The sequence below is a fragment of the Salvia splendens genome, chromosome 14, assembly GCF_004379255.2.
Source record: "Salvia splendens isolate huo1 chromosome 14, SspV2, whole genome shotgun sequence".
NCBI lineage: Eukaryota > Viridiplantae > Streptophyta > Magnoliopsida > Lamiales > Lamiaceae > Salvia > Salvia splendens.
Genome location: NC_056045.1, coordinates 28,298,992 through 28,312,757, shown reverse-complemented (window position 1 = coordinate 28,312,757; position 13,766 = coordinate 28,298,992). Strand labels below are relative to the sequence as shown.

At 37.7% G+C, this 13,766-nt stretch overlaps 3 protein-coding genes across 3 annotated transcripts; 2 read left to right on the top strand and 1 right to left on the bottom strand.

The window, feature by feature from the left end:
* The first annotated feature begins 6,857 nt into the window (after positions 1–6,857).
* On the top strand, positions 6,858–8,000 carry LOC121764468 (putative F-box protein At3g47150). Its single transcript, XM_042160482.1, has one exon. The coding sequence runs from the start codon at positions 6,858–6,860 to the stop codon at positions 7,998–8,000; it is 1,143 nt and encodes a 380-aa protein (XP_042016416.1).
* Positions 8,001–8,832: 832 nt separating this feature from the next.
* LOC121764467 (secreted RxLR effector protein 161-like) lies at positions 8,833–10,950 on the bottom strand. Its single transcript, XM_042160481.1, has 2 exons — positions 10,897–10,950; positions 8,833–9,270 (listed from the first exon to the last, which is right to left on the bottom strand). Exons 1-2 carry the CDS (start codon positions 10,948–10,950, stop codon positions 8,833–8,835), a joined length of 492 nt encoding a protein of 163 aa, XP_042016415.1.
* Positions 10,951–12,043: 1,093 nt separating this feature from the next.
* Positions 12,044–13,432, top strand: LOC121764466. Its single transcript, XM_042160480.1, has one exon. The coding sequence runs from the start codon at positions 12,044–12,046 to the stop codon at positions 13,430–13,432; it is 1,389 nt and encodes a 462-aa protein (XP_042016414.1).
* Positions 13,433–13,766: the final 334 nt, after the last annotated feature.

The following is a 13,766-nucleotide window of genomic DNA, read 5'->3' as shown; positions in this document are numbered from 1 at the left end:
CAAAAAGTAAACTAAAAGTAAAAGTGGCCCCAAACTTAAATGTTGATGTTATCTTCTTCACCAAGCATACATATATTCAAAATAAAAACAGATTCCACAGATAACATTCAGATCCAACAACTTCACAAATTAAGCCATTAATTAAACACCTTAAACTCGAAGATTAATTAGCGAAAATGAAGAATTGCGCCTACTAGACAGCATGCAAAGTAACAGCGTCTACGTAAACTTCAGATTTAACACTTAATCACTTCGAAAGCTAGATCAAAACCACAACTTTAACTACAATTCTCAGATCGAGTAACGCCGAATGAAATCATGCTTAAATACTTCGAAAATTACCTAACATGCAGATCTAAGCTAACTAGGCAGAATGAAACAGGATCTGACCGAAGGAAATGCATAAAAACATCTTCATAGCTTAAAAGCGTTTGGATCTAAACACGGAACTTCAAAACATAACAAAATACTGAAAGCTTAAAAGGTCCAACGACAGAAAACATGTAGAATTTAACTAGGAAAGCAAATAAAGATTGTTTTACCACTCCGGGCGGTGAAACTGCTACTACTACGAGAGCGAACTGGCTGGAACGGTGGAACTCCGGTGGATGTCTGAAACTCAGGTAACCATGGCAGTTGGCGAGGAACGAGAAGACTGGATAATGCTTGAAAGAACTGATCTACCGAGAGAATTCTAACTAAGGGTGAATGTTGGTGATGATTCTCTTTCTCTTTCCAAGTGGCTTCTTTTTATAGGGAGGTTTGCCCTCACTTTTAGGGTAGACTCTCCATGTGAAATGACTTCTCTGTCCTTGTTTGTAGTTGATCTTTCCCAGCTATCCTTCTTCTCCATCTCGAGCCTTTGAGGCATGCATACTAGTCAGTATTGCACCCTTCTAGCGCCCTTTGCACCTGAGTATTCTGAACCTTCTCCTGCTGACTTGGAAGCTTTCCCTGCACACTTTAGCAACTTCTTTGCAGACAATAGACAATTAAGCACGTCATACTGACCAGTAACCGAGGCCTAGAATACTACTTATCACCAACTTTGGTTGAGAACTTGAACGTAGCTAGGGTTATGATTGTATTTTCCCCTGTACTTAGTTGATTTGTAATCTTGGTTAATTTTTTGTACACAGTCTGTTCCTTATGAGATTAGCCATCTCAGTAGCGCTGCAATAGCAAAAGAGGTCTTGGTAATTAAAGTTCATAGTTATCTGATCCATACAATCATTTTCAGTTAGTAAAAGAAAACTTTGCGACTAAAATAATACTCTATCCGTCCCATGAAGATATAACATTTTTTTATTTTTGTTCATCTCATAAAAATATGAGTATTTCTATTTATGGAAAGCTATCACAATTTATTATCTCTATACGTTTAGTAATTTACAACTTAGACCACCATCAAAACACTATAATAATAATGTGGGTTCCACTATCTACTAATAGTACTTTAATTGTCTTTCTTCTCTTTTCTCTTACTTTATGAACCGAGACTCCTATTTGCGATCGGACTAAATTAGGAAAATGGACTCCTATTCGCCGAGGAGAGAGTATATTGTAGAAATTATGAATACACTAGAAGTTATGAATACGCAGTCTATTTAATCAGGAAAACTTATAATCTAGCTGAATAAATTCATTTAACTAGACAAATTCCTTCCATTTATATGATTAATTTATGGATTATGTGCTCGATTTATGAATTATCTAATCAATTAGTATACTCTCTTCGTCCCATGTTACTTGAGTCACTTCTTTTTCACACTTGTTTTGAAAAACTAATAATAAATAATTAAAGTGAAGAGAAAATAAAGTAAGAAATTGAATAATATAGTTAAGAATCTTTTCTACAATATTCTCTCTCTTACTTTTTTTTTCTCTATACTTTAACTATTTATTACTCCCTCCGTCCCACTTTAGGAGTCCCGGTTGAGTTCGGTACGGGTTTTAAGAAATGTAATGGAAAGTTGGTGAAAAAAGATAGTGGAATGTGGGTCATACTTTTATATATTAGTTTTATAATAAAATGTGAGTGGAAAAATGTGAGTGGAATGTGAGGCCTATTACCAATTATGGAATATTCCAACCTGGACTCCTAAAGTGGGACACCCAAAAATGGTAAACCGGGACTCCTAAAGTGGGACGGAGGGAGTATTATTTTTCTAAAACGAGTGCAAAAAAGAAATGACTCAAGTAACGTGGCGGAGGGAGTACATTTTAATGAACTTTGCTACTTTTCACAAAAAATATAGTAATTTTTTTTAAATTTCCAATCAAACAAACTAGGAGTATAATATGGTAGAAGGGGTGTAATCAATTGCTAACTAATTAGCAATCCAAAACTGAGACCAATTTTTAACCATTAGATTAGAAGATCTAGTGGTGGATATAATGCCAGGAGGAAAAATTTAAATGAGTATTAAATAAAATTGAAGGGTATTAATGTCAATTCTCTCTTATTAAAACTTTAAATTTGCATAACTCACTCGATTTATATTATTTTTTCGTAAAAAATATATCAAATTAAAGGTAATTTTATAAGGATTCTAATGATATCTCACTTGCATATGTTCCGACGACGTTCGGATGATGAAATTTGATGATTTTTGTTTCAATTTTCGTAACATATTTTTTTATCAACAAATACATAAAAAAATCTCAATATATAACATATAAAATCTCAATATACTGCATGTAAAATCTCAACATAATGCATGTGAAATCTCAATAAAATTGTATTGAGATTTTGTCTACTATTTATTGAGATTCGTAAGAATTAATGCATGTGTAGATCTGGGTTTCCATGTTCATTACATACACACGAATAGGGCACTGGGAATAAAAATGATATAACCAAGCTAACAATTATTTATAATCAAGAATAATCTAGGATTGTGTGGGCGGTGTTTGTTTCGCTTGGGCCGAGATATGGGAGGATTTTATTTGAGTAGGCACGCTTGGGTCGTTGATGGGCTATTATAATATTGTAGTGGCTTGATCATGAGGTGAGTTGGACATGTGATGGGCCGTTGTCGTGGGCTTGGGAGCATTAGAATTCAAATTCTATTCTAAAAAGAAAGAATTTTGATTTATACTACAAATTATTATTAATTACGTGGCAATTGATATAGGAGTATGAATTAGTATGTGTCTTTTTTGAACTGTCTATAATAAAATTATGACTCACACACATTTATATCATGCTTGTTGTCTAATTTCGCAATGTAATGTTTGTCGAAGACGTATTCTGAAAAACACCAAAAAAATTGTAATACTGTGGAGGTTACTAAAGAAAAGCATGTTTTAGAATTTTTTTTGAAAAATACTAAAATTTACTACTTAGCTAAAACATCCCCTTATTGTTGTCCTTACACAAAATAAATACTACTACCAGACTCAAAATATTTTATTAATATAAACTCGTCATTACATATCTTCTAGTAATAATCCACATACTCGTTCAATTTCATTAAAATTTAAAATAGGGGTGTTGAAAAAAAAATCATAAATTTTGTTCAAAATTCTGATATGTTCCACAAATTTGAAAATAATTGTAAAAATCATAAATTAACATTTTTTTTAGAAAAATTCTATAAAGTCTAATTTGGATTAAATGGTATCTAAAGTGATATCCGAATAATTCAACGAGGATAACACCACACATGAATTTTATCATATATCATCCATAGCAGTATGTATAGTTTTACGATTAATTGTTGAAGAAAATTCCAATAACTTATTTGCAATTAATCTGGTGTGTGGTAAGTGGAGAACTAAGAGCAAATAATTTTTTTTTTTTTTAACACCTAGCGGTGGAGGATTCAGGGGTCCCTCATCCCTTTATTTCATCAACTTCCGTCATACAACGAAACAACACCCAAAGAGCAATCTAATGTTCAAAGAGTAACGTGAGGACTCCTCCAAATAAGGGGGAGACACCAATATAATGTACACACAAAATAAAACAAAAAACCATTAATGTTCATGGCTGGACTGACGACGCCAGAAACTCGGGTACCCAAGTTGGTCCATTCTGATCAGGCCCTTCACCAGCGCCGGCGCTGAGTTGTGCTCGAAGATAATCCTATTCCTCTCTTTGCTGCCTTGTTGCGCGAGGACGACTGCTACCTTGTTGCCTTGAGCGGGAATATAAGAAATTTTAGCTTCCACTTGCCTAAGCTTGTTGCGGATGTTAATGATTCTATATCTCAGATTGGCTGCTCCAAATTTTTCTGATATGAGCAAGGAAGCCACATCCTTTGCTCCCAACTCAATCCAGATTGGTTTCCCTTGCTCCTTCGCAATTGAAAGGGCTTGCATCGGGGGCTGAAGTAGCCGAGATGTTTTCCATGAACCCCTGCACTAAGCTTCCACTTGCGTTCCTAATAACACCTCCGGCCCCTGCCTCTGAATTTGAGTTTAATCCAATCTGAGTCGGGCGGAATCCATCGCACATGCCTAATTTGTTCTCTCTCCAATTAGAGGTGTTAAACATATCCGTTTCCACTGGTTTTTGCCCAATTTAAGATGTTGCAGATATGATTTGATCCGATTAAACACCGATCCGACACTAAAGCTTGTATTCCGATGAATGTTGCTATTTCTCTCCGACCAGATGAACCATAAGACAAGGCAGGGGATATCTGTATGACAGATGCGTCTATGCCAGAATCTGATACGCGCTTCCAAGTCTAGCACCGCGGCATTCCATCTCCCACCATCCTCCAGACTTGCGAAGCAATCTCCCCACGCAAAAACAGATGTTCTCTTGTTTCCACCGCGGGGGATTTGCAGAGCGAGGCTAATTTTCCTCCATTGAAGCTTTGCATCCACCGGAATACGGTTTTCGAGAAGCCTCCAAATGAAGATTGAGATAGAAGGAAGGATGAGATCGCACCAAGTTAGTTTAAAACAGGGGCAAGATGCCTACATAGCTCCCATGCCGAACTTGTCGAAAACTCTCCATGACAAATTGACACTAAAAAAATTAAGAAATTTTTGGCATAAATTGAAACATAAAAGAGATTAAAATAATTTTTTAAGAGAATAAATTTACCCTATGGGCAATAGGCCCTATACTAAATAAAAAAAATAATCACAATACATAATTAATCAGGTTTAATCGGGTTTAGTCGGGTACCCTAATACGAGTTTCGGGTACCCTAAACCTGAAAAATTCTAACATTAACTACCCAAACCCGTACCCGAACCCATAATTTCGGGTTTCGGGTACCCAAAACCCGTCAGGTATTGGGTCAGGGTCGGGTATACCCGAAACCCGCGGATTAAATTTACAGGCCTAATTATACAAGTACTAAAATATGTCGATTTAGAATAGATATTTTGAAATTTCAATAATAATTAATTATTATAAATCGACTTCACACTAAAATTTGCATTAACAGTTGAGTTATTAAATTTCAAATTTACGTCGTGGCAATATAATATCCATTTTCTTTACACACAGAAATTTCACGCACCACAAATATTAATAAACTTTATTATTGCTATTCGTATTAATGTTATAAATTTTATCGTACAATAATGACGATGATAAATAAACGAACCTAACATTTGTATTTTGTTCTTTTCTTTCATTTTGAATTATATATATAGCCACACCGACCTTAGTCACTTTTAACGGTAAATTTTATGTCACAAATTGCACAATATCCATTAACCAAATTCCGTATAAGTAAATCACAAACTAAAGAAAAATATATATATTGCTGCATGATATATTCAATAACTTTAAAGTTTAAATTTACACTAGAAAATTAGCCTTGTAGCTTGAGGTACCTCGGTGGACGACTTGTTTTGTATTTGTGTACAATTATTGTGCTAGGCATGAGCCCTTTTAAATCAACTCGTTTTAACATGTAGCATTCGAAGCTTGATGCAGCTCACAACCTAGTGATTTGCCTAATTAAATAAATTTATTCAACTTGATTATGTTTTGCCTAATTAAATGGACCGTGTATTTGTCTAGCAGTTTCTGGTGCTCTTCTAGCCCAAATAGTATGAAATAAAAAATTACATTCCCTTCGTCCCACAATAAAAGTCTTATTTTGTCATTTTCATCCATCCCACAATAAGAAGTATATTTCATTTTTACCATAAATAGTAAGTCGGCTTATATTCCACCAACTTATTCTATTCGTATTCTACTAACTTATTTAATTAACCTCATTTTTCTTTACATTTTTTAAAATTCATGCCCAAAACCAAATAAGACTTCTATTATTGTTCGAAGGGAGTATATAATTAATATAGGAAAGTCTTGTATTCCACCAACTTATTCTACTCAAATTCCATTAACTTATTTAATTAACCGAATTTCTTTTTACATTTCTTCAAATTCGTGCCGAAACCAAATAAGACTTCTAGAATGGGACGAAGGGAGTATATAATTAATTAATATATGAAAGCCTTGTATTCAATCTTGATTTCTTCATCTTTTTCATGATGCCACTATTTATAATGGAAGGAATAAGAAAAACAACAAACTCCATAAAAACAGGAAATCTTAACAAACTACACCCTTCAACCATGCAGGTTTCTAATTTTTTTTATCACAATCAAAATTCTAACCACAAGAAAACAACCACAGAAACTCAAAGCACTAATGAGGTAAACAATTTCTAAATTTTATGTGATCTTCTTTATTTATTAGGTATTGTTTTTCATGCTATCGACAATGTAGTATGTACATTAATCATTTTACTAATTTTGCGATGAAATTGGTGATTGAGTTTTAACAATGACAGGTATCAATTCAGATATATCCTTATTTAATCTTGGTTGTTTTGGTTGATCCTTAAGTGATGAAATGCCATCGTCGATAACTCGGAATGAAGGCTCGAAGTTGCTATAATTATATGTCGCACCCTCAAACTGGAAATCATGGATCCCCCATTGCTAGTATTAAATACAAAGCAATAAACGAGGATGTGTTGATAGAAATTATGTTGCGTCTGCCCATAAAATCTTTGTTGAGACTCAGAACTGTCTGCAGATTCTGGCGTGACGTTATCGATTCTCCATATTTCAGAAAACTGCACACTCTCAATGACAACAACCTGCCAGATGACACAGTATATATACAAATTTCTTTTGATCATGATGATGATATTAAGCCGAACAAAGTATTAGTAAATCTCCAACTCCAACACAACCACAAGGATTTAATGTCATATGAATATGCTAACATCTATTGGGAATTAGTACCTACGATAGTTGGGTCGGTTAAGGGTCTAACCTGCATTAACCCCAGGAATATTACGATTCCTATAGCTATATGCAATCCTTTTCTAGGCCAAGTCAAAAATCTCCCACTTACATCTTTTGGCCCCTCATGTAAAATAGGACAACGATCCGTTGCAATTGGTTTCGACGAAGATTACAAAGTGGTGCAGGTGCTTACGTGTCTTAAGCACCGATGTCTCCATGCTCAACTGTATTCAAGGACGGCAGATTCTTGGAGGGAGTTGGCCGTAGAATGCAGCATCACTTATAGAACTGAATTTCACAAGGTTAGTCCCATAAAATCAAGTTGCAAGAATGGCCACTTTGCGCACTGGTGTATGGGAGGGCATGATTTTACGTCGAGAATACTGTCCTTTGACATGAAGAATGAAGTGTTTCGGATAATCACGTTGCCAACTGTTTTAGGTGAGTGTTCGATTTTCGCAGAAGATGAGCACTCATTTCGCTACTTTAGCTTTGGATGTCAGACTGGTGTTAGATTTGTGAAGATTTGTGAGTCGAGATGTGAAGGAAGCAAATTCAGTTGGAATCGTATGATGATTGATGCGTCAGTGCCCTTTGCGGCACCTGATCAGTGGAGGGCTGGTTTTGTGTTTTTCGAGCTTCAGTCCTGCAAATGGGGATCGTTTGTTTATGATTATTGTGCACGTGAGTTCGTCTGCAGGCATTACTTGCCATCGTCGAACTCAAGGTTTATTGAGTGCAAAGGAAGCTTCGTTTCAGTTTGAGAAATTGTCCATGATTATTTCCTTCTAGGATTTTGACTTGTTTTCTCTTCGAATTATTTTTCAATAAATTTACAAGAATCGATCTTTTGAACTTTATTTCAATTTCACGCACCATTAATATTAATAAACGTTGTTATTGCTAATTGTATTATTTTTATAAATTTTATTATAATAATGACTGATAAATAAACGAACCTAACACTTCTGATTTGTTCTTTTCTTTCATTTTCATTTATATATAGCCCCACCGACCTTAGTCATTTTTAATGGTAAATATTTTATGTCACAATTGCACAATATCCATTAAGCAAATTTCAAGTAAATCACAAACTAAATAAAAATATATATTGCTGCATGATATTCAATAACTTTAAAGTTTAAATTTACACTACAGATGTTTAATGTCACAAGTTGAACAATATCCATGTTTTTGTGCGAAGTCAATTTGGACCAATAGGTTTGACTCTGTATGTTTGGATCACCAGCCTCGTCTAACAGCGTGTGCTATTGAAATTTTCTTCAACAAATTATTTTCAAAGAAAAAAAAACTATGCTAGTATGGACGATAATCATGATATTATATGGAACAAGGTAGAAATCAGTACTTAATTATTTTAATTTTTAATGGAATGGAACGTGGATCATATTTCTTGAAAATATTTTTGTATTTATTTTATTTGTGTAAGTCTGTTCATTTGAGTCTAGTACTAATTCATTTTGCGTAAGGCCAACAATAACTGGATGATTTAGATAATTTAACTTTGATATAACAATATTTCAGGTTTTTATTTAAAAATGTACATAACTTATTGTTGAAGATCAGATGGCAACTTCACAATATGATATTTGTACGGTTATGTTGGACTGGATTCTCTGATATACTGATTGCCGCCTTATTATCGCAGAACAACTTGCACGACTTCTGTGAGTTCAAATCTAGTTCTGTCATCAACTTTTTCAACCATAGAATTTCTGTCAGCCCACTCTTGATCCCCCAGAACTCTGCTTCAGCGCTTGACAGAGCTACCACCTTTTGTTTCTTGCTTCGCCATCTGACAAGGTTCCCACCCACAAAGGTGAAATAACCCGCAATCGATTTTCTGTCATTTGGGTTCCTTGCCCAATCGGCATCTGTAAACCCATGAATCTCCAAATGTCCATGGTTTTCGAACAAGATTCCATTGCCAGCCGTCTCCTTCAGGTATCGAACAATCCTCAGTGCTGCTTCCCAATGAGCTACTTGAGGTGCATTGATAAACTCGTGGTTTAGCTAGTATTTGGATGTTTAACGTGAACATTTCAGTGTTTTTGTAGCATACTACTTGAGTTTACATCCATTATCCAATACATAAGTGTTTTGACGAGTTTGTCGAGTGTTTGGAGCTAAAACAGGTGAAAATGACTTGAAAACGAGCTTGAAGGAAGAATCGCCTGACCGGGCGCGCTTCAATGCGCGACTTTCGTATAATAGCCATAACTCTCTCATCCGGACTCCGATGGGGGCGTGCAAGATACTCACGCGAAGCCCTTTCGAAGACGAAGACAATGCTTTTGGAGGATTCCAGAGAAATCACCCGACCGGGCGATTTTTAATGGAAAAACGCCCGACCGGGCGTTTTGGTCGCGAACTCCAGAAAATTTGCCCGACCGGGCGTTTTGGCGACTTAAAATCGCCCGGCCGGGCGATGTGTTTTGCGAGATTGTGTATTTCCGCCCCGGGTATAAAAGGAGACCAAGGTTTTCGACCTCAACACATCATACACGCCCCATAGCAGCTTTTGAAGGTTTGGAGAGTAGAATCGAGAGGAAAGGCGTCCCAATCCTCAACGAGATTGAAGACGAAGATGAATCTCCATTCAATCCATCATTGGGAGTATTTCCATTGGTTTTTCATGTTTTATTCAATGACTATGGTTTATTCTTATGTTTTTGAGTTGAATATGAGTAGTTAAATCATTTGTAGAGTTTTGGTGATGACTACAATGAACACTTGTGATTAATTCAATAGCTTTTGATTACCTTTGCTCTTGTGATTATTTTGTCTCATTCTTGTGCCTTTCAATTCAATTGCATAGCTACCAATTGGATATTTTGACCTAGTTTTGAGTAATCGAGAGATACCTAATTAGGATTGATAAAAGAATGAACAACACCTAGATAATTTGCATTCGAGAGAAGGAATTCTAGAGTGAGGACTTGAATCTTTTGTGTATAGGAGTTAATTGTGAAGTATTAGAAGGAGACTTCAGTATTACTAGTTAATCAACGGGTTGAGTGCACTCGAGAGGGGGCTTAGCCTAGAATAGCGATGTTCCTACTAATCCTAGAGACTTCAACGGGTAATCAAAGTTATTGAGTTGTTTACATTATGGGTATTGTAGTCGGATCCAAAGCTCTACATCTTCCTCGTATTTGAAACCTTATTTTTATTTATTGCTTTACTTTGTTTATGTTTAATAGTTAAATACCAAAACCAACATTTGCTTTGTCTAGATAGTAGTTGAAATCGGTCCGTGGTACTTGAGTTTATACATTTTGTCTCTGTGGGATACGATACTCTTGCTTACTTTGTGCTACACTAGCCCCGTACACTTGCGGGATTTTCTTGTGTTAAAATAAGTTGAGTCAAGTTTTTGGCGCCGTTGCCGGGGACAATTTGTGTTAATTTAGCTCAATATCGTGGTAAAGATAGAGATTACTAGTTTAGACTTTATTGCTTTAATTTTTTATTTTTATTTTTGAGCTCTCACGTCGAGTTTTCTTGTTTCAGGTTGTATGCACACACGCTCTAGGGGTCTACCTTTAGAGCCTATCGATCTTGAGATCGAAGCATCCAACAGAAGAAGAAACGCTTTGAGAAGGCTGAATCAAAGGATCAGAGTCTAATTCACTCTACCGGTCTGGAGACGATCACCTTCACCGGTTCAGGAATCACCGTCACATACTCCATCACCAATTCACTCTCCCATTCAGTTTGAGCCTCATTCTCCTATTCTGATGGAGAACTTAGACGGCGATGATGTTCCACCACCACCTCCTCCAACGAATGCTCAGCTTCAACAACAACTCCTAGATTTGCAGAGGCAGTTAGATCAAAGGCAGAATGTGGTACCTGTCCAAAACATGTATGCCTATCATGGGGTGGCAAACCCAACCGTTGGCAACAATGTTAATGCCAACACATTTGAGCTCAGAAGAGGACTACTTCAGATGGCTGAGAACAATGCTTTCAGAGGCAGACCCACAGAGGATCCTAACAAGCATCTCACCAAATTCATCCAGATCTGCAACACGACGAAGATAAATGGGGTCACAGATGAGCAGATCAGACTAAGAGTGTTTCCTTTCTCTCTGGAGGATGATGCCAAAGACTGGCTGGACAGTATGGAGCCTAACTCCATTCGCACGTGGGAGGCTATGGTCGAGAAGTTCTTAGAAAAATACTACCCACCAAGTGAGGCGTTGAAGAGGCAATCTGAAATTATTTCTTTTGAGATGACTCCCCAAGAGAGTATTCGAGGTGCTTGGGAAAGATTTAAAGGATTAATGAAGAGGTGCCCCAACCATGGGTTGAATCCGACGCATCAAGTCCTAGCATTCTATAGGGGGTGCCTGCCTGAAGCAAAGCGGGAACTAAATTTGAGTGCAGGGGGATCACTGCTAAAGAAGGGAGAAGCAGAGGCCATGGAGGTGATTGAGAAAGTGACATCTAATGATGAAGGCCGGAACAACGAGAGGACTCGAGTGCACAGGGTAGCTTCTGCCACAGAGAGTAGCCAAATGGACAGTATGTACAAACAGATGGAGCTCCTCCACAAGAAGTTAGATCTCATGGTGATGAGACCGGTTGTGCAGGAGCAGCAAGAGAGTGTAGAGGATGTAAGCTATATACACCAAGGGGCAATAGCTACTATAACAACTCCCGCCCTAATCAAGAGGGTGGAGGTTACAATCAGTTTGGGAACAAGGCGCATCCTAATCTGTCATATGGGAACCCCAACAATTCCCTGCAGCCACCACCGGGGTTCACAGTTTCCCAAGGTATGATCACTGAGCCGCAGAAGAAAAGTACAGAAGATATACTGAGTGCATTCATGTTACAGTCACACAAGAACATGGAGCATACCAACCAAAGGCTGGAAAAGGTTGAGAATGATGTCCATAGCATGACAGTACATATGAAGGGCCTAGAGATGCAGATGAGTCAGATTGCTCAAGCTGTGAGCAGTCAGCATAAGCCAGGGCAGTTCCCAGGACAGTCAAATGTGAGCCCTAAAGATTGCAAGGCAATCTACTTAAGGAGTGGGACAAGTTATGAGAGTTCTCCTATGCCCGAAGTGGAAGCTAAGGGAGTACCCGACAAGAAAGAAGAAGAAGAGATGGAGATGGAATCGCCTCCTACGCAATCCGAGGTTCAACCCGAGGCAATTGCTTCCCCCACACCAAAGGAGGTTAAAATTCCTTTTCCTCAAGTGGTGCAAAAGAAGAAGTTGTACGAGAAGCTTGTTAAGTTCCTTGAGATCTTCAAGAGAGTGCACCTCAATATTCCTCTTATTGAGGCTCTCCAACAAATGCCCGGCTACCTCAAGTTTTTGAAAGAAATTGTATCCAAGAAGAAGAGGTTGGTTGATTATGAAACCGTGAATTTGACCGAGAATTGTAGTGCAATCATCCAACAAAAGATGCCGGCAAAGATGAAAGATCCGGGGAGCTTCAACATTTCTTGTGTGATCGGGAATGATAGGCAAACTAAGGTCTTGTGTGACTTGGGGGCAAGCATAAATCTCATGCCTTTAAGCTTCTTCCGGAAGTTGAAGTTTGGTGTCTTGAAGCCAACTACATTTACCCTTCAAATGGCGGATAAATCCGTCAAATACCCGAATGGACTCCTTGAGAATGTATTGGTAAGGGTGAATGATTTTATCTTCCCCGTGGATTTTGTTGTTTTGGACATGAAGGAGGATCCAAATGTCCCTCTCATCCTTGGACGACCATTCCTTGCAACCGGAAAAGCTCTAATTGACGTCACTAAGGGAGAACTCACCCTTAGGCATGGAAACAAGACGGTCATTCTCTCTTTGTTGGACAAGATGAAACGCTATGAAGTGGAAGAGTCCAAGAGAGTGGAAGAGGTGCCCTTAAAAGTTGAAGAGTGCAAGATGATACAAGTGGCACATGTGAGGGCTAGGGATGATGAGGTTGAGAATCCTTTGGAGGAAATATCTATGCCTGAATGGATGTTTGAAGATGAACATGGATTGGGGGGTAAAAAGATGAAGGTTGTCAAAGTGGAAATTGGAAGACCTAAAGAAGGTGTTGTTGGGGCCGATGTGAAGCCCACTTGGTGGAAGAAGCGTCTACACAAGCTCTACTTGGCCGCTAAAGCGAAGAAGGGCCCCGATGACATTATCCGAGTGAGATTGGATCATTAAGTGAAAACTTGAAGACCGTCGGGCAAACGACGTTAAACAGTTGCGCTATGGGGGAGGCAACCCCTAGTAGGTAAATTTTGTTTTTATTTTTTATTTTTGTGTGTTTTAGTGTGTTTTTGTTTTGTTCTCGTTTTGGTGTGTTTTTGTGTTTTCTTTGTGTTTTCAGTGGAACAGGGAAATAGGCTTCGATGGGTGAAAAACGACATCAATGCCCGTGGCCAGTGGCGCCTCTTCCTCTGCAGTGAAGGTACACGAAAGATCCACTATCTTTCAAACTTATCCCAGCTTTGCTTGGAATAAGTTTGGGGGGTGTCTCGTGGATTCCTTCTTTTAC